Source organism: Kryptolebias marmoratus, linkage group LG4, assembly GCF_001649575.2.
Source record: "Kryptolebias marmoratus isolate JLee-2015 linkage group LG4, ASM164957v2, whole genome shotgun sequence".
Lineage (NCBI taxonomy): Eukaryota > Metazoa > Chordata > Actinopteri > Cyprinodontiformes > Rivulidae > Kryptolebias > Kryptolebias marmoratus.
Window position 1 is genome coordinate 2,372,473 of NC_051433.1, and position 27,784 is coordinate 2,400,256.

At 38.3% G+C, this 27,784-nt stretch overlaps 2 protein-coding genes across 2 annotated transcripts in view; one reads left to right on the top strand and one right to left on the bottom strand.

Moving 5' to 3' along the window:
- The first annotated feature begins 338 nt into the window (after positions 1-338).
- abraa (actin binding Rho activating protein a) lies at positions 339-5,645 on the top strand. The gene is made up of 2 exons (XM_017429211.3): positions 339-1,377; positions 3,542-5,645. The coding sequence occupies exons 1-2, from the start codon at positions 745-747 to the stop codon at positions 3,977-3,979; spliced, it is 1,071 nt and encodes a 356-aa protein (XP_017284700.1). The 5' UTR covers positions 339-744; the 3' UTR covers positions 3,980-5,645.
- Positions 5,646-8,163: 2,518 nt separating this feature from the next.
- The window catches only part of rims4 (regulating synaptic membrane exocytosis 4), a 41,067-nt gene continuing 21,446 nt past the window's right edge, over positions 8,164-27,784 (bottom strand). Inside the window, exons 2-6 of the mRNA XM_017429216.3 lie at positions 27,594-27,738; positions 21,453-21,565; positions 19,668-19,769; positions 17,767-17,906; positions 8,164-15,158 (exon numbers count right to left, since the gene is read on the bottom strand). Of these exons, the coding sequence (XP_017284705.1) occupies positions 14,940-15,158; positions 17,767-17,906; positions 19,668-19,769; positions 21,453-21,565; positions 27,594-27,738 (719 nt within the window). The 3' untranslated portion in view covers positions 8,164-14,939. The remainder of the gene's footprint in view (positions 15,159-17,766; positions 17,907-19,667; positions 19,770-21,452; positions 21,566-27,593; positions 27,739-27,784) is intronic.

The window sequence follows — 27,784 nt, forward strand, 5'->3', positions numbered from 1 at the left end:
ATGCAGAACATCTGATCTAATGATGGAAAGGACCACTGTGTGTTTGTATGAAAACACATCCCTAAATATAAACAACAAACTCATCGCCACTTACATCACTCCCTGAGTTTAGCAGCCTAACTCAGAGCAGAAACCTGTTAGGGATTCGTCTCGTTTGTGTACAAGGACGAAAACTTTAGGAAACCTGTTCCCTGGACCCCACTCGGAGAGATTCCAGTCCTCAGTGTGTGTGTGTGTGTGTGTCGGTAACAGGAATGTTGAAACTGAGCTTTCCCGTCTCACGTGGACGTTGTGTGGCATCACTTCCTCTACAACCCATTCCCTATTTAAAGGCCGGTGTGGAGCCAGGGAGGCTTCAGGTTGGGATTAAAAGCAAAGCCGGCGCACTCGTCACACCAGCCGCTCACCCGCTGACCTGTCGGATGATCTGGAAGTCTCCGGATGTTTCTGTGATGATCTATCCAGGTTTTTAAAGCTGAGGTGCTTGGGCGATTGTTGGGAAAGATTCAGCTGGCACATGGAAAAATCTTCAGTGACATCTTTATCAAGAAAGAGAAACCAGGACTTTTTTTACTTTGGCTTTTTTTTTTTTTATATAAAAAAGACCATCAACAACTCAAGAAACAACCACATCATCTGCATATAGAGGACTTTCAAGAGTAGTTTAATTTTAATTAGTATTTGAAAGGAATTACGCACAGGAAAGAACTTTTTAGAAACCAACCCAGCTGGTAACCTGTCACCATGAGTAGTGTGGTTTCACAACAGGAGCCGCAGGCTTTCAAACGCGCCGTGCGTAAAATAAAATGCGCTGCCATGGTGGCTAATTTGGCCAAGAGTTGGCAGGGATGGGCCACGGAACATGCAGGCAAGCAAGATGCTATCCCTAGTGGCTGGATGCCTTCATCCGTTGAGGAGGAAGACAGGAAAGAGCGAGAGCACGTGGTCAAACTGAGCGTTACTCCACGAGTAATCGCAGCAGATCCCAGCGACACCAAAGAAAACAAAATCCGAACTTGCTCTGTGACCAAGACTGTGCAACTGAAACGCAGCGAGTGCAGCAGCGGCGATCTGATAAGCACCATCCGAGACAAGATGGAGTCCGGTCCGGAGGAGAGCAAGCCATTTTTAGGCAACGAGTCGCCAACAAGGCGCCGTCACATGAGGGTGCTGCAGAGCACAGGAGGAGGAGGAGGAGGAGGGGGGATTGTTCAGGACAAGAAGATGAAGCTCCAGGAGAAGAAGCTGGGTTCGAGGAGCAGCAGCCTGGATGCGGAGGACAGCGGGATTGGAGAGGATGGAGGACTCAGTGACAACAGTGATACAAAAACTGAACAAAGTGACACCGAGTCCAAAACTAAGACCAGCCGGCCCAAGGTAGAGTGGCGAATCCGAGCCAGGAACAATTAACCCTTTAGATCATTTCTCATGACTTTAATCTACAGATAACTCTCACTGAGGTTTACTTCCACTGACATTAATCCTAAATGTTCAACTTTTTTAACAATTTCATCCCAGTTTAAGTCAACGTTTCAGTTTTAGTTCTCTTAGTTGTGGAGATTGTAGCTATGAAAGAAAAACTAAAAGAAAACTGAATAATATAACTACTGTTACATGAGAAACACATTCTAAAAACCTAAAATGCCAATTTTGTTGTGTGACAGCTGGATATAAAACGATTAAAACAAACAAGTTTAAACTCTTGACCTTAATGAAGAAATCCGACTCCTTCGTGGACGCCAGCTGCGAAACTCGAACACTAACACGTCTGCCATAAAAACGAGGTTGCTGCGGCCGCATCGCCACGTCGGCGAGAAAGTCCCGCTCATAAAAACACACACTGGTCTTCTGCGCAATGGAATATATGTCAATAAATATAGTCACACTCTGCAACGTGGTCTCAAACCTGACCTTCAGGTGGAACAGCCAGCAAAACAGAAACAGGCTGAAGAGCGACAGAGCTCAGAGAAATAAACGGGAAATAAGACAGAAATTCACATTTCTGAAATTAATTTTATTGATATGCATTCAATTGACTTTGGCCAATATAAAATAACAAGACAATAATAATTGAAACTGAGCGATACTTTTACAGTCTCCAAGAACATTTTTCTCTCTACTGTTTGGTTCTGAGTCATTTTTTTAAACCTTTTCTTTTGTGAAATCAAATCCCTGCTGTGATGGGGAGTGTTGTGTATGACAGCAGCCTTAATCATATAATTAAAGGAGGTAACATCAGATTTAAAAGGCAGGAATGACTGAAGTTGCAGAAACCAAACAACTGAGCAAGTTAACCTGCTCCGAGTGAGAATTATTTCCAGGATAATTACCATTTTAATGTGCAAATGATCAAAGAAAGGATAGCTTTGGTGGTTGGAATGATAAAGCATGTGCACCTTTAAAAGAAGGGCTTTGCAGACAAATAAAACTAGAAGATTTTAGTTTATTTAAACAGGATTTTTTTTTTATGGGTAATAGAAATGTAAGGGACGAAGCAACAACATGTGCTTAGATCCAAGCAGCACAGAAAACACAGGCTCAGTCACATTATCACCTAAAACACTGGTAGAGTTTCAGGGAAAACACTTGGCAAGGAGCACGTCTTGACTTTTTCCAGAACAAATACCAAAGACATCTGATGACACTGATCTGAAGGCCTGGCGAGCCGACGGAAACTCTAATCCAGGAGGAAGGAAAGAGGGAGAACTCATGGAAAAATAAGTTTTTATTCATAGTATTACACTTCACATTATGGCATGTTTTAAAGTTGGCTGGTGAGTATTTTGTGCAAAAAAGAAGAAGATGGGAGCATCACAGCAGGCGCTGCAAACGTCAACAGCAACGATGGCTGAACTGCTCCATAAAACCTATTTCTGGAAGGTTGCAAAATGCACTTTTGAGCTGGTTTATTAAAAGAACATCTTTAAATCGTTATTCAGTAAGGCTCAGTGTGCAACACAAGGACCAAGCTGGAGATCTATTTTAACAAGTGGCATGGAGTTTATTTAAAGACTGAGGGTCATTAATCTGAAAATATATGCCGCTATAGGCAGAGAGCTGGGATACATGCTTCACGTCAAGGGATGGGAGAAAAACACAGCTGTGGAAAAAACAATTTAGATTAGAAACTGTTTGGAACTATTGTGAGCTTGTAAGAGATTAAAAACTCAAGAGATCCTCTACCTGCAACAGCAGAAATGAAATTTATACGACGGGAAATCATAGTTTTTAAAGAAAAAGGTGACATGATCAGATAATTCGTACCAACCACAAACAGTTCTCAGTGACTTGAAACTAAATTTCTTTACAAATCTTAACAAAAAGTCCCCCAACTTTCACCAAAGGGGCTTCTGCTGGATAAATACAGTTACAAATAAACCATTATGTTTAAAGTAAAAGTCCCATTCTTTGTAAGTTTGCAACTATTCCACTGCCATTCTTAAATGCAACCCGTTACTTCTGTCGGGTTTTTTTTTTTAAATTGCTGAAACTGTAATTGTTTGAGTAGATTTGTTTTGTAACAAATATTATTTTTCTGCAGATTAAAATTGCCAGCATGACTGACATCAAAACCCGCTGGCAGCAATGGTCTGAGCTGCACGTCGAAGGGCAGAAACTCAACCCCTTCAGCGAGGACTTCGACTACGAGTACGCCATGTCCCAGCGTCTCCGCAAAGGGGACTCCGGCTACGGTCGACCCAAAGACGGCTCCAAGACAGCTGAGAGGGGAGACAGGGCCCAGAAACACATCCACAGGGAGATGGAGGAGATGGTGTGGATTATCAAGGACATGGGCGCGAAAAATAGAGAGGGACAGATCTTTATTAGCTTTGGCCGGCTCTTTGATCGTTATGTAAAAATCTCAGACAAAGTGGTGGGCATTCTGCTGCGCTGCCGCAAACACAAGATGGTGGACTTTGAGGGGGAGATGCTGTGGAAAGGACGAGATGATGACGTTAATATTACCGTGAGGGACTGAGAACAGCTGTATCACATCGCACGACAAATCAAATATTTGGATTAATAGGCCGGCTTCTTTAACTGAAATCAGAATTAAAAGAACTGCGTTCAGACTTTTAAATATAACGACCTTTGCACCAGTGACATTTACAGTGCGTGCACACACAAACACCCTCTTCACGAGCGGCCTCATTAGTTCCTCTCATGTACCGGACAGATCGTGTGATGAGAGGTCACTATCTTTAGCATGCTAACCATGCTTGCCTTGCTCACTATGCCACAAGAAAATTCACTAAAATGCCAATCACGCTGCAAGGAGTCACTCTGCCTGCAGCCGAAGAGACGGCACTTTATTATTTTATTTTATAAATTTATTCATAAACTCAAGGTTTTTAACCTTTAGGCAAAGTTTGGCAGAAACAAGTTATTTGCTCTTATACTACAGTTATGTCCCAGAGAAAAACAGCAAATCCATCAGAAAAATCTGTTATTTAGCTGCTTTAATAAAGAAAACTGAGTTCCTGAAGTGAGCAGATCAAATGGAAACAAAGAGGCTAAATGAGCATTTTTAATTAAAGGATGTGTGTCTTAAAAACAGATTGTTTCCCTGATATAATGTCTATAATGACAAGCATTTTTACATTTTATAACTGCGAACATTCAAGTTGAAGTTTTTCTTTTGATTTACGAAACAAAAATGAAATGAAGCATAAAAACTGTTTTTTAAAGGAATGTTGCAAAATATAAAAGATGCTCAGGGACAGGAATAAAAATCTTAACAGTTTTGTGTGAATGTGTAATGTTATATAGTTTAGAATTAAATCTGACGTTTACTCTTAGAATGGTTTAAAACTAAAAAATGTTTGAATTTTTCTTTCTTTCAAAGTGAAAGTGTGCGTCTTCTTACAGAAGGACATTTTTATTATTGTATTACAAAAACTGTAACTGTAAAATGTATCTTTTAGTTTGTTTGTTTTAATATTTGTTTGGTGCTTTCTGTCTGCTGTATGATGTCCACACCTCTTCAATATACCTGTTTTTAATTATTTTTTTTTAATAATCTAACCTCTGTGTTTGGTTGCTTTGCACTTTCAACTGTTTTGAAGTTCCTGCCATGGCAGAAATGTTTGTTTTATTTGATTAAATCGTAATATTTTCCATCAGGTCTGCATTTGGAGCCATTAAATGTTCTCCAGAAACCACCCCCTCCTGACCACACTATAACTATTCTTTGTTAACTTACATAATTGTTTAGAAGGTAATATGGCAACCATAAAAAATTATTTATTTTAAAAATATGACTCCATTACATCTGAATCACTGTGAAACTGAACCATGAAATAATGAATGTGCTGCAGCAACTAATTATCAAGGTTTTGTGACATAAATTATCTAAGTAATAGGCTTTACCTATTAAATAGAAAAAGAAATGTTTTTTTTTTTAAACACAAAGCCAGTCTGCACACTGTTACTGAGTTTCCTTCAACATTTTCTGCCTCTGGAAACATTTTCCTTCCTTCTTTATCAAAAAAATACAGAAAAAAATCAAGGAAATAACGCTAAATGTCCCCTATGAAGGACGTTTATTAAATTCTGAGGTCAAATATTGTGATATCAACATCTAAAATGAAGCCCATCCTGTCTGAAAGGAGTTCTGACCCAGTAATAAATGCTGTTTTAACGTCTCGGCTTGATTTTTGGAGTCAGTCCGGCTTCTGATGCTTGCAGAAAGGAGACATATTTCCCTGGTTCTGGCTTACCTTCGCCGGCTTCCAGTCCACCTATGAACTCATTTTAAAATTTGTGTGTTTTTAAGTCTGTGAAGAGTTCTGGCTCCTGTTATCTGAAGTCTTGTAGCCATATGATCAGCAGATGCTTTTAATGATCCTAAGGAGGCGATTTAAGCTCATAGCTGATCGAGCTTTTTCTGCTGCAGGTCCAAGACTGGAAGGATTTACTTCTGTTTATTAGACAGATTCCCTCCCTTCCTGTTTGAAAATCCTCTTTAAAAATGTACTTTCACTCCCTGGCCTTGCTGACTTTGACCTTATTGTGCTTTCAGCTTTTATTTGTTTCTTACTTCTGCAGATTTATGTATTTTATTGTTTGATTGTAGAGTCAGTTCAAGACAGAAATTGCTTAATAAAACATTTTGCACTTAATTCTCCCGTTTCTGTAAAAGCTTCTTGTGATGATGGACATTGTTTTCTTTGAAGAAAAAGAGGAAGATCTTTTGAAAGTGCTTCATGGAGGACAGGAGGAGTTTACTCGTTGCAGGGGCTGGGAGATGTCACCACAGAGGACAAATATGAACTACGGGTAGTTAGGAGGATAAAAAAGTGACATGGAACATGAGTAATGTGTGACTTTGTTGTATGAGCTGAAAGTGAGAAAAGCTGAAGAGTCAGACAAGATGTTGTAGAAGAGTAATTGCTGGTATTTGGGCAGAGGAGCAAATATAAGAATAATGAAGAAGCTAATGAAAGCGAAAGGAGGAGGGAGGAAAGATGCAGCCGAAGATAGCTGAGAGAAATGGTGGAGGATGAAGCAATAAAAGGTCAAGATAAGAAAAAATGGTGAAGAAGCAGAGTCAGAAGAAAAGAAAAATGCTGCGTGTGGGCAAATTCCTTCAGTTAACGTGCAGCTGCTTCGTTTAAATTTATTGTAGTATCCACAGATCACAGAAGGCTGCATGAAAACGTGACATAAAAGCAGCGACGCATCAGAGGAAGACAGATTGAGGCAGAGGAGAATCTAAGTCATAGCGCCGCTCCTTCCTCTGTGCTGTCAGTACTATATAACCGAGTGGATGAGGTGTTGTTTAGAAATGTAATTTCTCCTGTGGAGGAAATGATTTATGTCCCAATTTGCCTTTGCTCCATTAGAGGGCCTCCTGCTGCTTCGTCCAATTTCACAGTGTGAATTTGCCTTTCTGTCTTTTGTGCATGCAAGTCACGCTCGCACTTGTTCGTTCTGTGTGTGTTCTCTGTCTGTCAGTCTGCGCATGTCCATTCAAGTCATGCCTTTTTGCCTCTGTGTGTGTGTGTGTCTGTGTGTGTGACCTGGCTTCCTGTCACGCTACTGCTTTGTGTGCGCGTGACAAGAGAGAAAGAGAGAGACCTTAATACAAGCTGATCGGTTTGGTCACCGGGGAGTCCAAACATCTGCCACAGAGACAGATTGAATCAGGGAAAAAGAGATATTTTGGCATGCAAAGATTTGGACACCCTTGAACTGTATTTCTCATGCAGCAAACGGTTACCTGGGCAGATCAGATCCACCTTTTTCATATTTATTTATAGCGTTAAAGCTTCAAATGGGCGGAGCTAAAGGATGGCAAAATCAAAACCAAAATAAAAATATTAAAAATGCTGCAGCTACTGGTGACTGTAAAAGGAGGCTACAAGGAGCCTGTTTCCTGATTGAATAATGTCATCACACAGTGAGATAACAGGAACACTGAAAATTGATTTAACCCAAATCCTCGATTTAAAAAAAATATCTAAAAGTCTGTTCTACTGTGTGGGCACATTTCTGCTCAGAATAAAAACCAACTTTTGTGGATTTTAAAGGTACTCTTTAGTGTTTGGGAACAAGAAGTCTGATCATTTTTATGTGTTTGGAGTAAAATATGTTGAAACAGTAAACCACCTCCCTGATTTTTACTCCTGACAGTCGTTTTACTCGATCTTTCTCGTTTCTTTCTTGTTTAGCTGCAGATCCGATCATATTTCCACCTAAACGTCTTCTCCAGAATTCACTGATTATCCGATTCTGCCACAGTTGTTCAGCCGAATGTAGGTCAGTTACACATCTCAGGCTTCTTCATGGTTTTCTGCTGATTCTGCTGTTTGCTTTATTGACACGGAGTGTGGACCCACAGTCCTCCTTTAGTCCTCCTATTGTCTGTCCTCATATCATTAACATCTTTCTGAATAACCAATCTGTGATGAGGTTAAATTTGTTTACTAGCTTCTTTTGGCATGCAAAGGGTAATGTTTGCCGTTTATTAGGAAGTCTGTATTTTATTCTGATGTGTGGAATAAAGTGACAATAACTCTTTTTTTACATTAAAGAACACTTCCCAAAAGTAAAATCAAGACAAATGATGCAGTTAATCTATTTTATTGACAGCTGGAATAGAATAACAACACACCAAATTGTGCATTTATTCAACAACAGAACAGTTTCCCAAAGATTTTGCAAATATAATCGTAATTTAAACGCAGTGAACAAAACTAAAGTCACATTGTTTACTCACTCGTCTGATAAGAATTATGTCTTCGAGGTGAGCAGCAAATAAAAGCAATGCAGACATGCTGTTGTTGCTTCGAGCTTTGCTAACATGGGTTTCTGTAAAAAGCAAGCGGACTCGACTAATAAAGGAGATTTGCAAATGGAAATCTTTTCTTTTTGCTCAAATGCAAAAAGTTACTTCCTTCCAGTGAAGCTACTCAACACTTAACATTAAAAAGCTCTACAGTGTGGTGTTTTAACTGAATAATGGTGTACTTTAAAACACTAATTCATACTTGGAAAAGTGGTTCTGGGTTTGTGAAATACTCACGTCAGGGGAAAACAATCAACATTGCTTCAAACGTTGCCCGTTACATATGTTCCTGGCAACACTCATATTCTCCCCAAACTAAAACATCACCTTCCTGTGGTAAATAAGAAGGGAATAAAAAAGATATCATGCTTCAGAAAATTCAAAAATGAGAATTTAAGGCTGTGAATGTTATAAATATTATGGCTTTTTTCTCATTAGGACAATAAAAAAGACGTGTCTGGGCTGAATGACAAATGTTTTTTTTGACACCAGTGGTAAAATGTGAAACACAAACTCAGAAATTAAAGTCTGAAAACACAATGGCACTTTAAACTCGACTGGGGTCACACAACTTGTGCTGACGAGGAACGTTTTGGGGATTAGATGAGGAGAATCTTAAAAAAATAAAAGTCTGATAACGGTTGTGTCTGGATCACAGAAGAGTCGAGGAAATGTTGTGTTTTTCTACTCCTTCATCCTCCCGCTCATCTTCTTCAGAGTAAAACGTGAAGAATGGGTTAAAAATGGACACACTGTCACTCTGAAGGTGCGACTTAGTTTCTGCTGTTTAGAGTCAAACTCGTCTGCTTGCAAGAAAACTAAATGGAAACTCACTTTTAGGTTGATTTTCTGCACAAACAAACTTAAAATGTTATATTTGTTGAGTTTCTGTGCACAAATTGGAAAAGTGATTGGACATTTCGTTTTATTTCTATTTGTTTTTGAATAAAAGGAGCAGTTTGTTTTAATTGCTCTGGCAAAGTGGTGGTTCTGTTTGATTGTTCTTTATTAAAAAAAATAACTAAAACTCAGTCCAAGAGAGCAATCCGGAGACAAAAAGTCAAAATAAAAAATGTCTTTTGACTTTGTTTCAATGAGCCAATGTGCAAAAAAAAAACAATTTTAATAAAAGAAAAAAAAGATTCCTAACAAGGCTATATTTTAGTGTTTTTATTAAATCATTTTATTGGCATTTATGAAGCTTTTCTTGATCATTTAAACCTGAAGTTTTACTTGAAGAACTCATCTTATTGTCCACAGAACAAATTGAGAACACTAATAAGATGGTTAATAGAAGTCATTTTAAACAGGAAATAGCTTTGTTTTGCAGAAATGCAACCTAAAAGGAGTAAAAGTACATTTAGTTTCTAGTAATTTTGCTACATTACAAAATGATTTGTTTGTTTTACTCTATTGATTTCAAACCACAAGGCGCCGTGATGAACATCTGAAAACAACAGAACTAGAAATATTATTCTCCTGAAACAGGCAGTGTTTGAAAATCCAGACTGCAAAAAATACTTTCTTTTATCAGTTTATAGTCGTAAAAGGTATGGGAGACAAAAATATACAGTTGAGAAATTCAAATATAATCCGTTTCTTAAATTATGTCAGTCATGGGTTGAAATGGTGACACTAAAACTTTTTTTTTTTTTTTTTGCATTGTTCTCATAAAATAACGAGACAATTCATTGTCCTTAGCCCTGACAAGATGTATGTTTTAAGGCCTCTACTTACATTACAATTGATAGAAATACACATTTAAACATTCAAGTGACAGACACAATCAAAAGGAATCCAAAAACGTACAATTTTTGGTGCTGAATATGTCAACTATAGCATTTACAGTTCAGTAGCTCATTCATTTGACTTTAAAAGATACAAAACATCACAAATAAAAGGGTGGACAGTCACTTCCTGCAAATAAATAATGACTTTTATTCCTGGTAACACTGGACATATAAATTCTGTTTCTTTAAGTTATTAGAGAAGGAAGATTTCTGCAGACTTTAGTGTTCCCACTGATGCTAAAGTCAACTTTAACGTGTGCATGCATGTCATACAGAAGAGGAACTGTTAGAGAAGCTGTTTAGGGTTAATTACCTCATATTCAAAACTTTTCATGTCCGTATTTAATGATCTCTGGTGCTCTGCTGCAAGATAAGATGTGATTAAAAAGAAAGCTTCTATTGTTGTAACCAATGGCACTTTAAATGTCTGCATCTCAATATGCTTTAACCGAACTAAAACCAGTTATTTATTACGTAATGTGACATTTATTTAGCTACAGACCAGCTAATCTTGAAGGTAAAAGTCCGACATCCTTATCTTGCCTCTTGCAAGAATTAAAATCTGAGTCGGGGTAAGTTTAGGGGTTTAGTTTTTAAAATTTGTGACCATTTTGGCACCAAAAAGAAGTAAACAAATATGAAAAAAGCACATTCTATGGATCACAATAAAAAGGTGTTTTATATAGATTTGCATATGAATATATTTGATCCCTACAGCTTTTCTAACATTACCTCAAACTGAAAAAGATATTATTTTTCTCACAACCTGACAGTTATAATCCCTCTCATTACTGGTATAATTACAGTTATGCTACTTAATGTAATTTCTGGTCATAAAATAAAATAAGAAATGCTCATGCTGTATGTGTTATTATCTCAGCTTGTGAGTTTTACAACAGACGACACGGTTTTTGGGAAATGTTACAGAAAAAGATGCGCGCTACCCACCACACCGGTGGCCCAGAAATATAAATCACTCACATTATCTGAAAATAATAAATGTTTCGACAAATGAAATATTTTTTTGTGAACTTCATGGCTTCCAATGCAACCTTAATATTATTATTTTTTAATCACAATGGCTGAAAGAGCTGACCAATCAGAGCTAACTATTCTTTTTTAGATCATGTGTAAATATACGAAGGGGAAATACTCCTTTCATGGCAAATTCCAACTTTTTTGATATTATTATTATTATAAATGAGATTACTTGAAGTTATTTTCTCAGTCCTGATGGATGCACAGTTTATGCCACAGGATGTCAAATTCAGGAACTGATAAAATCGACTTTTTCCAAAAATCACGTGTGTTAAGTGAAAAGAACTACGATGAGTGGATGTTTTATTGCTTTGAAGAAAAATGTAGGTAATTTGTTTGGAAACAAACAAATTAAAATCCCTGCAATACTTCTACTGGCAAAAATGAGGCCACTGTTGTAAAATAATAAAATAAAAAATCAATACTGTGTGGTTTTATCAGTAGAAGGGTAGAATTTGTTTTAAAATTTGACCTTAAAAATAGAAAAAATGACTATTTAACTTTTTTGTCATTGTGTCTTATTGAAAATAAAGTCTAAAGTCATTTTAATACAAAACTGAAATAATTTGCTACACAGATATGTTTCTCAACCCTAATCCTGAAAAAACTGGGATGTTGTGTAAACGGTAAATAAAAACAATGCCATGATTTGCAAATCTCAGATATCTATATTTTATTCACAGTGGAACATAGAAACTAACAAATTGTTGGGAATAAATAAGGTAACTTTTGAGTTTAATGGAAGCAACACATCTCATAAAAGTTGGTCTAGGAGCAACAAAGAGCTGGTAAGAAACTGATGGAGGATTTTGTAACTAATTAAGTTAATTGGCAGCAGGTCAGTCAGAGGACTGGGTGTAAATTGAGCATTTTGGAGCAAATTTGAAGTTTGTTTTAGAAACCACAGCCTCCGTACTAAAGAGGAGAGGAACCATCCAGGCTGTTGTCAGCGCTCAGTTCAAAAGCCTGCCTCTCTGATGGTATGGGGGTGCATTAATGCCTCTGCCATGGGCAGCTGAGACATCTGGAAAGGCAGTATGTACAGGTTTTAGAACAACATCTGCTCCCATCCAGGAAACATTTCACTGTTGGTGAACACAGACCTGGAACAAGTTCAAATTACTCTCTTTTTGTCTTAGTTTCGTCTTTCGATATGTTTAATTTGTTCCACTGGAAATAAAATATGGGTTTATGAGATTTGCAAATCGTTGCATTCAGTTTTTGTTTAAAGTTTTTCAGAATCGGGGTTGCATCTGAGCTCGTTCTCACCCTCCTATGTAGCTTTCAACTCGTGCTTAATCTTATCAAGATGTGCGCTAATTATTAAGTTTTAATCAGTCATGCAGATGCTACCAGCTAATGCTACAATCTTACAACAACTAGCAAGAATATCACTTCCTTCTCATTGAGTTTTAACAATAAACTAAGTCATTACAGATTTACTTTGGCTCACTCCAAAAGACACAAACAATGGTAATATTTACATGTAAAAAGACATTGTGGATTCTAAAGTGCCCAAATAAAAGATCTGTTCATCAATAAGATGTCTCTACAGTGTGCACATTGTGTTCCCTTTAAATTCATCCTATTTCTGTCCTTTTTTTTGAAGTCCTGACGTCAATAGACACATCCTTTGTTTGCTTGATCCAAAATGCATTTCATGCTCTTTTTCTCTCTTCTCTTCTCCTCCCTCCAATTTGAGTTGGAGCATGGTTAAACACCAGGTGGCTTTGCATTCACTGGATCAGGGCTTTAATTTTGAATAAAGGGGACGCTTTTCTGCACAGCCTGAATACTGCTGTTAGATGTTGTGAGTGGTGGTTTCTGCTCCTCCCTCACAATGACACATGCCACGAGATAATTGAGGAAGAGGAAGGAGAAGACACTTGCTGGTAGAAATTGGCAGAGTAGAAACTGTTATTAGACAACTGGTGGCCAAAGCATAAAAAAGGAGAACGGGGAATATTAGAAACCTGCCTTTTTAAAATATCAGCTAAAAGCATTCCCAACTAGGATTAAACCAGGATACACAGCAAGCTGTTGGTCCCATACAACAAGCAAAGCTTCAATCCTCATTTTCTTTGTTGCTGTTGGTGATATCACTCATTTGCAGCAAAGGTTGCTGCATTTCGTGTGACCTGCACAAGGACTGTGAGTGTGAAAAGACCAACACACAACAGAAGTGTTAAATGAAGACAAAACCAGACCTTCCTTTTTTACGCCTGGCTGTTTCATGCTGAGCACCTGTGATTTCTTGTCAGGGTTTAGCAAGATTTAAACATGCTAATCTCATGCATTTACCATTAGCTGCTTTAAATTCAAATTCAATAGAACATTTTGCATGCATAGAGTCTAATTTAGTTCAGCTGTGATGGAACCTTTATCTGCCATTGTCATAATATTATGCAAGAAGGATCCTTAACCCTCTCAGGCTCAAATTAAGTTTTAGTAACAGGAAAAATCAGATATTTGGGGGAATTATCATCTGAGTGAAATAAGGCTCATAAAATATGAATGTGGAGTAATTAGGTACCGGTATATGCAATTCGCTGTTGCAAATCTACAACATCTGCCTTGAGAGGGTTAAGGACAAGTTATTTAGAAGAACTTGTGCATTTTATACGCAGACCAAAAAATCTTTCAGGTAATTAATTGAATTTAAAACTTTTTTGGTTGCAACTGCACCTAGTTTACATAAGTGAGAAATTTGTAATTAGAACTAAAGTCCCATCAATTCAGAAGTAGCCATTTTTGGTTACTGTTTTAAAATCTGCAGAAAAGCACGTAATTCATCCCAACATTACCTGACCAAACTGAGAAGCACCCGACAGTAATAGTAGCAGTCAACTCACCTAACCTTGGGCCATGATGACACATGAGTTTTGGGGAATAAAGATTTAGTTCTGGTTCAAAGGTAAATCCAGTCATTTATATCCGACGCTGCTTGTAGATGCAATAACCTGCAGTCATAGCTTTGGTTCTGAGGTCTGGATCAAGATCTGGATCTGTCCAGAAGTGAAAGGGGGGGGCTTCAAATCATGTCTGCTGAACTTACATCGTTAACCCAACGAGTTGATTAATGTCAAACACACAGACAAAATGAAAACATAATCAGTTAGACTATTTAAAACCAAATTGTCTTAGTATGTTACAGCAAATAACATATTTTATTCTCTTTGAAAGTCATCTTAAGTCCTGCTGTGCACACATATCCATTTACAGCCTGGTTTCTCAGTTTAACTTTCTCTCCGATTGGGTGAATAAACAGATCGCACTCCGGAGCCGTCCAGCCGCTAACGAGGATGCAGAAAGACAACAAGCTGTCCCGGGAATGAAAATTGAATGAAGGCATGAAGCAGAAGCAAAGCTGAACCCGCTGTGTACTCTGGTCCCAATAGGATGTGATCGATGTTGGCAACCGAGCCCTGCTTTGAAGTATCCTCATTAAATAGTTTTATTTTTTTCCATCAAAGACATCTGAAGACAGCAAAAAATTTCCCTTTGAGTCCCAGGGATGGTCTGTTACAACAACAAAAGAGATGTGCTTCCTGTTAGACTCAGGAAACAATCTGATATCATTTCAAAAATTTTAATACAAGTTGGCCTGCAGGTCAGTTCAGTCATATTCCAATCAGAGATAATCCTCGATGTGGCTGAATCTGTCAAAGTCTTCTTGGGAGAATTATTTAACGACTACCTGCAACAAGAACGCTCGGCTGATCCGTCTGCAGAGCCGCAGAGTTTATAAAAAACATGTCCTCTGGGTTAGCTTAGCATTAGCATCTGAGCAACAGCATCAAAGCTACAGTTCTGTCCGAGTATTATGATCTGTCACAACATGGCCCGATGGTGCTCTCCAGAGACATCTGAGACGAGTGGCGAATGAGTGGCGCCATTGTTGGGTCCACCATCGAGGATGTAGGGAACAGCTTGTACCAACCAATCACCATCGTGCTGAGGTCGAGCTCCTCCAACAGGATTCGAGCTACGCCCATGAAACATTTGCGGTCCATTCGTCCATAGTTCCCCCAAACAATCACCTGGAAAAGAGGTAAAGCTTTTTAAAAAAAAATCACTTAAACCACAGCTGAGTCTGACAGATTCAGTATCCACCAATAAACAAGGAAAATCTGGCATATGTTGGTATTTTACCATAAATGAAACATTATTTTCTGTACTGTCACACATTGGCGTTGCGTTGAAGTTCTGGCAGTCACACATTTCACCACAACTTTCACTGTTTTACAATGTTTTTGTAGTTTTTACGGCAAAATTCAACAGCAGCTGTTGATATTTTACCATCGACTAAATCATTTTTACCACCTTGTCATACATTGTTACTATTTATTACAGTGAAGTCCTATGTTTTACAGTTGCATTGTGCTATTTTTAATGAAAGACTCTTTTTTTCATAATAATTTACTATTTCAAACAGCTTTAGTGCACTGTGTCAACCAATGTCATCATACCGTTTTAATTCTGGAAGCCACATTGATGCTGTTTTACCATATATTTGATTTTTATTTTCAGTGCAGACCTTTTTGTATTTAAATTTAGGAACACAGTAAGGACGCGGGGGACGTTTTCTCTCTCCGGTAGTGAGCACATTGATGTTTTAGACTAAATGAGGATGGTTCTGTGTGTGTGTGATTGTAAAAGTGAGAGATCTGCACGTTTATTTGTCCACGTAGTGTCTTCTGTCCCCCGACATCCTGATAAAATCAGGACTCAGCTCAGACAGCCCTCACATCTTGTCAGGCGGTGGACAAATTAATCAATATCCCTCAGCACACGTGTCCTCTCATGCAGAGGTCGTGTGTCTCTGTGCGTGCTAGAATATCAAGTGTTTCCATCGAGACTCGGCGTCCAAATCTGCTTCACTCAGTTCTTCGGTTCTTGAAGAATGCATCTGGGATTTTTCTTTTTTAAAGAATCCCAACAATCATTTCTGACTTCATCTACTGCAAATTAGAAAGAATGCACGGTGTAGCAAAGAGAAATGAGTGAAAGAACCTTTTTAAGCATCAAAACTTAACCCTTTGAGACAGAAAAAAGTGGTCTTTTCGGTTCTATCACACAGGTGTGTGCGGCCTGAAACGTCTCTGATCAAACCTTTTTAAAAGGTGCTCACATTTGGGGGACAAGGGGACATAAGCATCTTTTAAAATAATTCACAGAATATGCATAAAACTTCAAGGTAGCTTGTCAAAGCTGAACAATTGACTCGGTTATGGAAGCAATTAAAACAGGGTTTTGAATAGATTTTCAGTGTCAACTTAAGCAGCTTCATGATTTGCTAAATTGGGAAATGACAAATTGAAAAGTGCTGCTGATTTCAGCGGTTTTCATTATCCGGTGTGAATGAGTCTGATGAAACTCGGAGGACAGCGCCACAGACAGCAGTAATTAAGAGGGTGGCGTTTAGTGGCTAATTACACGGTGACAGGAGCAGGAAAGCAGCTGGAGGGAGAGCTGAAGGCCTTTAACACGTCACCGTTTCCATCAGCTTGTTACCAAAGAACCCCGACACTTTGACAAACAGGTCGTGTACTTAAGCACAACAGTCGGATTTCATGTCTTCATAATGGTTATGAAGACATGATGAAATGTGACAGTAATGGATTGTGGCTGGAAATATGAAACTGAAATCTGCATGAAAGAAAATGAAAAGAAACGTAAAAGTAAAAAGGTGAAAAGAATGTCAGTAAAGGAATACAATTTGGGTAAATGAACAAGCTCAGTTAATAACAATCCACCTCTGAAAGAGTCCTTTGTGACATTTTCGATTGTAGCAGCTGAAGCTCGAAGAAATGAAGGAATAAAGTTCACTCCCAGCCTGTGGTTCATTGGGTCAGACTCTTTTAGGAAACGTGAAGCTCCGGTTTTCAGTTTCCTCCACTGTGTGTTCTCTGAACCTTTTCTACAGGCAGCATACTTCCTGTTTTATGTCCACCGGTTTAAGAATGTGGTAGAACTCTTAATATTTTATGGAGACACTTTGAGGACGAAGAGACGCTGAGTCTGAGGGACTGAAGTCAGTTTTATGCATCCTGCTGGCAGCAATCTTAGTCTGTCTGGGTTGTTTTTTGTTTTTTCTTTCAGACCAAATCTTTGGTCCAGTTTATCTCAGCTTCATTGATATTATTACCAAAAGATTTAGTTGAAACTGGATGCTTCAAGATGAATAATTAAGTTGTTGTAATTGTTTCTTATCATTTTATATTGACAAGGAATATGCCAAGAATGTTGTTAGAGGGGTTCATTACTCAATATGTGTAAAAAAAGAAGAAGAAGACAATGTTTTATATGACATTATGTCCTGTTATTTAATTCTTTCAAAGGCGATGTTTGCTATTTGCTCCCCTTCACGCTGGATGATGATCCTGCTTGGACATAAAATGTCAACCAGAAGGTGGATGGTCTTTGCAGGTTCTTTCTGAAGCTCTCAGGTTTATATTTACTGAAGCAGAACTGGCCTCATGCCTAAACTACAGTTATATTTGTGACCTGGGTCATGAAAACAACCTAGCACAGAGAAGATACCATGAAGGTAACGTTCCAGGGAGGACATGAGGACACAGGAAGACATCTCAGAGACATGGAAAATAACCCAGTTTTTCGGTTTTATGCCACAGCATTGTGTCTTACCTGCACCACCTTCCCCTGTGGGCTTTCAGAGAAGACCAGGACCTGGTTGTAGAGAGGATCCAGAGACTTCCTGACTGCCTTGGTCTTTTTCTTGGACACACACACCCCGTTTTCCAGGAGGTAAACTTTGATGTACGCAGCTGGAATAATCAGAGACAGGAAAGTTAAAAGTAACTCTTTTTAATTAAACTTCTAACATTTAAACTAACACAAAGCAGTTATTTCGAACTGATAGGTTGAATGAAATACATAAATTATAGCAGAAGAATGAGAAGAAACAATGACTAATTTAATTCAGTTTGTTTATATAGCACCAATTCACAATAAAAGTAATCTCAAGGCAAAAACATTAAGATACATTTTAAAATGCAGATGAATAAAGTCATCTATCTGAGGACGCCAGCAGACTGCAGCATGTCTTTATTTGCTGCAGTTTATATCCTCAGCAGCAGATTGTCAGCTTTTTATTTTAATAAAGTTTAGTTTCTACTTCATGGCTGCAGTCTGGGTCCTCCTCACCCTCCTCACCCTCCTCACCCTGATACAATAAAATCACATGTAACCTGTTTTAAAACCACATATTATTTATTAGTTCTCTTTGCAGGGGTCTCCATCCTCCTCCATCTACCTCTGTCCTCTGTCCTCCTCTCTAACTGCATCCATATCTGTCCTCTTTGTCTCTAACATCCTTCTGTCCCTCCTCTGGACATGTCCAAACCGTCTCTAACTTTGTCTCCCAGTCCTGGACCTCTGATGACCTCATCCCTGATCCTGTCCATCCTCATCCCTCCCAAGGAGAAGCTCAACATCTTCAGCTCTGACACTTCCTGTTCTGTCTCCAAACCAGACAACATGGCTGCTCTCACCACTGTCTGCAAACCTTTCCTTTGACCTTTGACCTTTTGTCACACATCCCTCTTCTTTTAAGTGCACACCGAATGCTTACTAAGAATGCAAAAGACTTAAAACAGTAGAGAGAGCTAAATCCTCAACAGATTCGACTGACACTTATTCATCAATCCCCATATATACAGATTTCTTACGTTTGACCTTTAACTTTAAGTCTCTCAACGTAATTTCTAAAATCTTTTTGATGCTGTAAGCTGAGCTGTTTTACTTGTATCACTTCAGACAAATCAACTGTCAGCCTGAAATGTTTCTTCTCAGTTTTACACAACAGCTGGAACAAATAAACAGTCTGATTTAAAAACATCTGCCTGTTCATGGGTTTTATAACCTGGAGTCAAACACTAACTTTAGACATTTTTACACTCTGAATCTTAGCCCACATATTGTTTCATTTAGTATGTTGGATCAGAGATTGATGATTAGATTTCTGCACGTGGAAACACAAAACAGGAAGAGATTTTTCTTGTTCTTGCAGGATTTATGGAGTTTATTTTTTGTCATTCATGTTTGTTTTTCTTTCATCTACTCTAAATTGCACTTTACTTATTCTGGAGAAGGTAGAGAAGTAGGTAGTTAAAGAGAAACAATGAAACAATGCTCTGTTTCCTAAAATATAAACTGTAAGAAACTAAAACAGGGTATGAGAGAAAACACATTAATGCAGCAGGATCTAATGAGCCCACAGTGGACATGAGCTTTATTCTCCTGGGTGAAAAACCCATGTGAGTCACGCTGCTGTTAGGTTGTTTTTTTTTTTTTTTTGGTACATCACCTCCTTCTGTTCTTTGTGCCAACTCCCTATAAAGTGTGAAAAACTGGTTCCCCTTCTGGCTCACCCTGCAGGCTTGCTGTGTGTGCAGCTGGTCCTGTTACAGAACCGTCCTTGTCCCAAACAAAACGCTCAATTCTATTTAATGGGAAAATATTCAGCTCATAAGCTGACGTGCTTGATGCAAACCCAGAGGGATGATGGTACTGAGGTATGGACTTACCTGGAGGTCCTTTTGAACCCGGTTTCATGGTGAGTCCTCTGGCCTGGACAACCTCCACCTCCAGACTCCCATTCCTCTCCATCAGACCGATTTCTACATCACCTGGATGGATGTGTGAGAACACAATCAGTTTGAACCATCAAGATAAATGAAGTGCATTCATTCCTTTTCATGCCTGGTTATAATATGGCTCGTTTTATTCAGTTTAATTTAATTAGTTGTTAATTCTCTGTCTTCTTGCTGGTTTGGTTCAACCTGTCGGCTGCTTAAATCAAAGCAAATAGAAAAAAGATTCTGATAAACCCTACACATCAAATGGCCAAATATTATCTTAAAGATAATACAATTAATACAAGTTAAAAGCTGTTTGCAGACAGGATCTTCCGTTCTAGTTTTCTGTTGAACGCGGTTTTAGCTCAAACTAAATATTTCCTTGATTTCCCACATGAGAATTGATTATTAGATAATCACTGTAGCCACCAGTGTGACAAATATTGTTTTGTAAGTGGCTGAGCGCAGATGACAGCCAAGTTATTCTGGGTTGTCTGACATTATATAATGTTGGATTGGACAGAAGGTCTGGAGTGAAACTGGTCCAGCGACAGGAACTGTTGTCGGTCCAAGGACACGGTGAGGAAACTGACCCACTTACTGCTGCCGAAGACAGGCTGCATAAAATATTTCCGGTATATAACAATCTGAACATAAATAAATGGAGCGGATGATGAAAGTTATACTGCAGTAAGACCCAGCTCTGATTTATGAAGCAGCTTAGAGCCGAAACGGAAGTGGTTTTAGCTGCCGTTTCATTTCGTTTCATGGCTAAATAAGCTTTTGCCTTTTTAATTTTCAGATTTATTTTTTATGGAATTTTTTTTTTAATTACTGTGTGACAGTTTTGACCCTTAAATATTCCTTTTACACAAAGATATTTAAAAAATAAATGCTTTTTGCTTTATCTGCGTCCATCTCACCCTGTCCCAGCATCCTCCTCTGTCACACTAACCCTCTCCTTCACCGTGGTCTTCCTCTTTTTCTTCTCCAAAGCAGCTCTGTATTTAACACCCTTTGTCCAATTTATCTACTCTCCCTCCCCTGCACATGTTCAAACCATCTCATCCTCACCTCTTCACCTTCTTGTTAACCTTCTTTCACTCTTGGAGACATCCTTCTGTGACAAATCACCCGGACATTTGTCTCCACCCTCTGCTTGGATGGTCGACCCCAGGTGCTTCAACTCATCCTCCTTCAGTACTTCTACTTCTCGCAGCTTCACTGCTCCACCTGTCTCCTTCTCACCTCCACCTCGTCAGCTTCTCTTCCACCTGCTCCCTACCCTCACTACAATCCATGGGGACTGTCGCCAGATCTCATCTGTCATCCTGTCCATCACCACTGCTTAAAAGAATCTGACCACATCTCCATCTTGAATCCATCAGTCACTCCTACTGCACACCTCACCGCTGTCTTATCGTTTAAATCTGCCAACCAGAACATTACTTCTGGTTCATTAGTTCATTTTATTAGTTCATCCTGTAGATATGTTTAAAATCAGACCACTTCAAAGGTTAGAACAGTTAATTGTTGGTTCATCATGCTAATTTTCGTGCCTTAAAATAACAAAGATAAATAGATATCCCATCAAATATTGTCTCTAACTGGTTGAAATGGCAACCTAAGAACAGTTGGACTGAATTCTGCAAAGCTTGACTGGTTTACTTGTTTTATTCAACGGTTGGTGTGGAAAATGGTTTAGCTTAAAAGCTTAAATGTGTCTTCTCTCACCCATGGATGTCATCGCAAGCGTCTGGCGCCCAACAAACTGGGCCGGTCCCATTCCGTCCAGGAAGTCGCTGAACTGGGCGTCCGAAGCGAGACACATGCCGCTGTAGTTAAGGCTGAAAGGAGACGGAAGGAGGCAGACAAAGAGATGGTTAAACACGACTGGACGGCTCTGAATGTGGTTTAATTAGGAAAAGAATTGACTGAAAAGAAAAGACACGAAGCTTGAGATGAGAAACCAAAAAGGCACGAGAATAAAAAAGATAAAAAAGCAGGTTTCTACTTAGCTAAAAAGTTTTCTACTTTTAAAAAGTGAAAAGATGCTAAAACAGAATCAGACGGTTCATTCAAGAGTTGAGACCATGTTTTTTATTTTATGTGTGTATTCAAATCAGATCAGAGTGCTTTAGTGTCCGCCTGCCAGCTCCTATAACTGTGTGTGTGTGAGGGTGTGTGTGTGTGTGTGTGTGGGCTACAGGCAGAGCTTCTGCCCCAGGTATAAAGATAAATCTCTTTTTTATCTTTACACCTGAAACTGACTGGATGTGTTAATGAAACCAAGCAGCCTGGTCCCGTTTCAGCTTCCAGGTCCATCACAACGCAGCCTTTGGTCCCAGAGGCTTGCATGTGCTAACTTTAAGAAGCACTTTTAGGCCTTAATTTGCATTTAGCTAACTATCAGTCAGTCGAACTGGAATTAGCTGTAATGCAATTTTTCTTTTCGTTAATTGCAGCCTAGCTAGAGGACTTCCAGTCAGCCTGCTGCAGCAGGGAGACAATAAGATAATAATGATTTATTTATTTATTTTTCACCATTTATTACAAAAAATGTCAAGCAGAATACCCCAGGGATGAGACGGATCCGAGCAGCATAATCTGTCTGAACTAAAATTGCCAGAGAGAGCTCATTTGGACAAAACGTATCAGTAAGTTAAAGAGCAGCATGAGCTAAGATTAAACTGCAAACATTTCTGTTACTCCTAATGAAGACATCTCAGAGGGCCTATCGGTGAATCTTATTTTATTTACAATCAGAAACAAAGTGTGTTGTGGGCTCTGGACCTTTTAGACTGATTACTAGCTGTGTGGATGACTAACGTTTCCGTTTCCGGCTGCAGAAGAGAGGGCGACTTTCTGTGGACTCGTGTCGTGGACGTGGTAAACATGACCCCGTTTCCAGGCACCAGTCGCCACAGCCATGTTCAGAGCCGTGCATCGATTTTACTCTTGCGAGTTTGTCATCATGGCAGCCAAGTGGCTTCAGACCGCTGCTGATCTTGTTGACCATGTGCTTCAGAATAGAGCGAGACCAAACACGGACAGGCTTAATTAACCACAAGAGTTCACCTTTCTTTGGTATTTATCTTCCTTTCACCTCTTCTCTCCGGAGTTCTCATCAATTTCTTATTTCTGTCTGCTGCTGGTTTGGATCCCTGCAGCCACTTCAGTCCCCTCAACTCTAAATTCTCTTTTCTCTTTCTTTTTTTTAATTTTCCCTTTCCCATTTTTGCTTCTTCGTTATTAAATCTCATTTTACTTCCTTACCTGCACTTTCACAATTTCTTTTTTTATGCTCACTGCTTGAATTCTAGCTGCTCACTCCAAGAAAATAAAAAGATAAATTAATCTTTTTTCGGAAATGAAGGAGCAATTTTAGATTGTGCTAACAAATGAAAAACAGTACAAATTGTGCTTTTTTTATATTTAATATGTGAATGCAAACTGTAATTAAAGTAAAATATGTTATAAACCTGCTAAATAATCTCTTAGATTGTATATTTATGCAGACTTTGAATATAAAAAGACATTTTTTTAGCTTTAATTATTCTAAAGGGACATTTACATTTAAATTTTAGAGTCTTTATCCTAAATGTCCATGGGTTTTTGTGCAAATTAGTAATCATTGTAAATCTGTGTATAAATGAAATTAATACATTTGTGTACACAAGTTCTAATAAAGTAGAAACTTGTGCATTTTGTGTGTTTGTGCAGGAAAAGAGTCAAGCAACATTTGTCAACTAAACAGGTAACATGTTGAGAATACTTTATTTAAAACCTCATAATCCTCAGTTTTCACGTTTTTTTTTAAAACACGCTACAAATCAGAATGGCAGGAGTCACAGAGTCACAAGTTATAAGATTAACTTGCGTTGCTGGTAAATGAAAAAGATTAAAATTTCAAACCCTTTTAAAATGCATGAACATTTCTGCTCCTGAATCTGTCATTTCTGCCATTTTTATCAGGAATCACAGCTAATGAACCTTTAAATAAATCATGACTTCAGCATTAAAGAAGTAGAATAAGGTCAAAAAGTTGTATTTTGATCTAATATTTACTGCTTAGATTGAGCTGCATCCCAACCATCAGCACACACACACACACACACACACACACACACACGTCCGCTGGGTCCTGAAATGCCCCGATCATAAATCAATAAGCTCATAAGTGTGATTGGATGGTGTTAGCTAACAAAGTGCTTATTCATGGCAGCGTATGAGCATTCCTAAAGCTTTTCAATCAGCACACTGAGCCAAACAGCTGACGGAAATGCAGACGGAGAGAAGCAGTGGTTTGCAGCTGATGATTTAAATGATGCAACAGTGCAGCCAGATTAATGATTCAGCTGTGGTTCCTCTCCATGTCATAACGCTCGGAGCAGACACGGATAGAAACCACAGAATCATTTCCTCCTTAGCACAGCTGATGCCCTCCAAGTAAAACTAAAAAAAAACAGCTTTAGAAGATTTACAATTAAAAAGGAAGAAAACTGCATTAATTAAAGGGACAGCTTTTATTAAAGTAATGCTTATCGCCCGCTGCCGTCGAGACAAACTTTTAACCAAAGATCATTTCTCTGAATTATGGCTGTTTGGATCAAATCTCTCCTGTGCAATATTGGGAGATTACACTGAGCACAACCACGCCAAATGTTGGCTCAATATCTGTAAAAATCACTTCTTTATACCAATTTTTGCATTTTTAAGAGCTATTTGCTGCAGCAGCTGTTCTTCATATTCACACTGATAGGTTTGCTGTTAATATCCTAAAATTGGTTTTAAAGCTTCCTGTTTAAACACAAAATCTGACCTTATCAGATCTTACCTTCATATGTTAACTTCTTGTCTTTTAAATTATTGTATTTTATATCGTATTATATCTTATCTTGTCTAAGACAATTTGCATTTCTTGTGAACTCTCAGCTGCTTCACTGAGAACAGCCTTTCAAACTTCACACAATAATGGAAATCATCACATTGTTCCGTAGATACTGTAACTTATTTAAGTTATTTATTACTGTTCATCTGAGCGCCTGATTCAGCTGCCAGCCGCCGTGCGTCGGGACAAATGTGTTCATCACATTTCTTTTTATCTGTTGACTTTTAGCTGCCACGCCACGTCTACAAAGCTGGTCTCCAAAAACGTGTTTTGCAGAGAAATCCGTTGGTTTTCTTTACAAACACTGAACTGAATGTCACTATTTATTTTAAAGTGAAGCCAAACTACATCTTATACCTTATACCTAAAAAAAGAAAACATTTTAATCTCAAGCTATTAAAGTGAAATGACTCCATGGACAGAGGACACAGAACGTAGTTCAGTTTAAAGTAAACAAGCAAACTAAACAAAAGCCTTTCTGTCTACAGAACCAAAATGAGTTTTTAGGTTATGTCTGTAATAATTTAGATATAATTATTCAGAGATGTTGCTGAAGCCCCATTTGAGGATATCCTCGGCAACAAATGTTATATTGTTCAGTATTTGTTAAATACTTAACGCTTGTCTGTGTATAATTAAACAAGAAATGAATGAAAAGAGAAAATCTGTTGTTCTGATGGGGGCTGATCAGAGTGCATGATGGATGTTGAGCAAAAAGGGCAAAAAGTGTTAAATAACCCAAACCAAACAGGATTTTTAACTTAATGCTAATTTTGAATCTCAGCCTTTGATTTCTCCTCATTATTTCCCTCGAGTATTATTAAGCCGAAAACTGACCTCATTTCATTATTGCCTCAGTCAGATCAGGCATCTATAAAACAATCAGTAATAGTTTTGATTAATATTTAACACCTCTGCTCTTCGCACATTAAATCATATTTATTGTTGATACTCCAGGATCATCATCTTTGAGCCAGGATTTCTTTTTAATTAAAAAAAAAAAACTCAAACCCATCTGCATGGATCACCTCACAAACCCAACGTTCTGCATAATTGTAATATAAATGGAATATTAAAATTCAGCTCTCCTGCTTGGTGTTCTCCGCCCTGCCTGTGCTTTTAAAACCGTCCAATAGGGCGTCGGTCCGCGCGCTCGCCTCGTCCTCTTATGTAACTGTTGGAGTTGCAGCTGGTGGCCAGTTTGGCACAAACCTGCGTGTGTCCTTGTGTTGGGATGTGGAGCAGAGCTTCACTATTATTACTGATGTCAGAGGTGATTTTTGACTTGTTTTTCCACTTTCTGTCCGTCAGAACGAAAGAAACACACAAGTTTTAATGTCTTTCTGACTTATTTTAGTAATTCTTAGCGGGCCTTGGTACTGTTAGCCATGTTGTACCCTTAGCTTAGCATTGTCATGTTTCAGTTTATGTTAGCTTATTTAGCCTTCCTGTACATTTAGTTTAGTTTATCTCATATTTTGACTGTCTTAACCTGATTGTTGTTTAGTTCAGCTTTAACTTCATCATGATTTTATTTGGTTTATTTTAGCTACTATTTTGACTGTTTTAGCTCATGTTTAGTTTCATGATTTCATTTAGATTATACATGATTGATCTATATTTGATTGTGTTGTAAAGCACTTTGAATCACCTTGTTGCTGAAAAGTGCTTTATAAATAAATTTCACTTTTATATTTTTATCTAAATTCCTTGTACAACCCAGAAAACCAGATGTTTTGGTTTATTTAAAGGTTTGTAACTTGATGGGTGCAGCTGAAGTGAATATTGTCATCCATCGCAGATTAAAACATCTTTAAAAACCTGAGCTGTGTCATGAGATGAGATCAGTCATGTTTCACCTCCTGACATCTGAATAAAATCAAATCCAACCAGAATGTGCAACAGCTTCATTCTCCAGGCAACACAACTGCTAAATCCTCTGGACAAAAAAAAAAACATCATTTTTAGTATTTATTTAAATGACTATAAATTACACCTCACTCTAAGAAACTAAATTTGGATTTTGTTTGAATCACACAGTCCTTTTATCTTAAATATAAAGCTTTTAGTTGATTTCTATCAGTTAAACTAAGCAGGTTTTGTTGTATTTAAGCAATATTATGAGATATTAAAGCAACCAAATTCAGCTAATTAAATACAGCCTTACTACTTTGTTTAAATACTGTTTATTATTCCTTTACCTGAACATGTATAAAATGTCCCATGGGGCTTTCCTTACTTGCACATGTGTGGGTCAAAGAGCACTTTTTTTGTTTTTTTTAATAAACTTTGAGCTTCTTTGAGCTGCCTGGAATCAAGTGCTGAGGACAAGCTTCAAATAATTATTACTTTTTTATTGTAAACAGCTAAGTTTAGTGCAGCCACTTGACATAAATAAATTAGGTGAATTTAACATTTTATTTTTTAGTGTTGGTAAAATCATTTTGGATTGTTTGTATTTGCCTTTTGGTGTAAGTGAAGCGTATTTATGAATGAATGTTTTTGTTTTTCTGTCAGCTGCTCCCCTCTGCGAGCGAACTCTCACCAGAGATTCGGTGATTGTTTTTACGTCGGACACAGCCTGAGCTCGAACCTGCAGCCTCAGGATTACGAGACGGCGGCACTGACCTCCGATCCACCGGGCCCCTCATATTTACAAATGAGTTTATTCATACTGCATATTCAAGAAAAATAAGGATTACATTGATGATATAAAACAAAAAAGGAGGTTTCCATAATTTGGCCTTTGCCAAAATAGAAATGTAACTATAAAAGGTTGTAAGAGTAATAACCTGACACTAAATTGTTTGTTTTTTTAGCTCAACATGTGCATTTATATGTTGTTTTTCAGAAATGAAGGATCAAACTAAGCAGAATAAACTGAGAACGGTCATAGAAATGATCCCAAAGAGCGCTGAATACGTCGTTTTATTTCCAGTTTGGATTAAACTGTGAGTTCAGCAGGAGAGAGAAGAGTTACTCACTTCCCTTCGGAGCCGTAGCTGTTCATGCTGTCCTCGATGGACTCGTGGCTGGCCTGGCGGACGGTCCGACTGGGCATCTCCACAGCCAGGCCCGTCTCTGTGCTCCTCTGGATGGCTCCCTTCAGCTTCCTGCCATCAGTATCCACTGCAGGAAAACAGACACACATCAGCCCGAAATTCAGCTGCTGTGC

Bases quoted from the DNA above. Each gene is read 5' to 3' on its own strand.
- abraa (XM_017429211.3), top strand. From the start codon at position 745: ATGAGTAGTGTGGTTTCACAACAGGAGCCGCAGGCTTTCAAACGCGCC. The intron at 1,378-3,541 runs GTAGAGTGGCGA...ATTTTTCTGCAG, and splicing joins CTAAGACCAGCCGGCCCAAG to ATTAAAATTGCCAGCATGAC.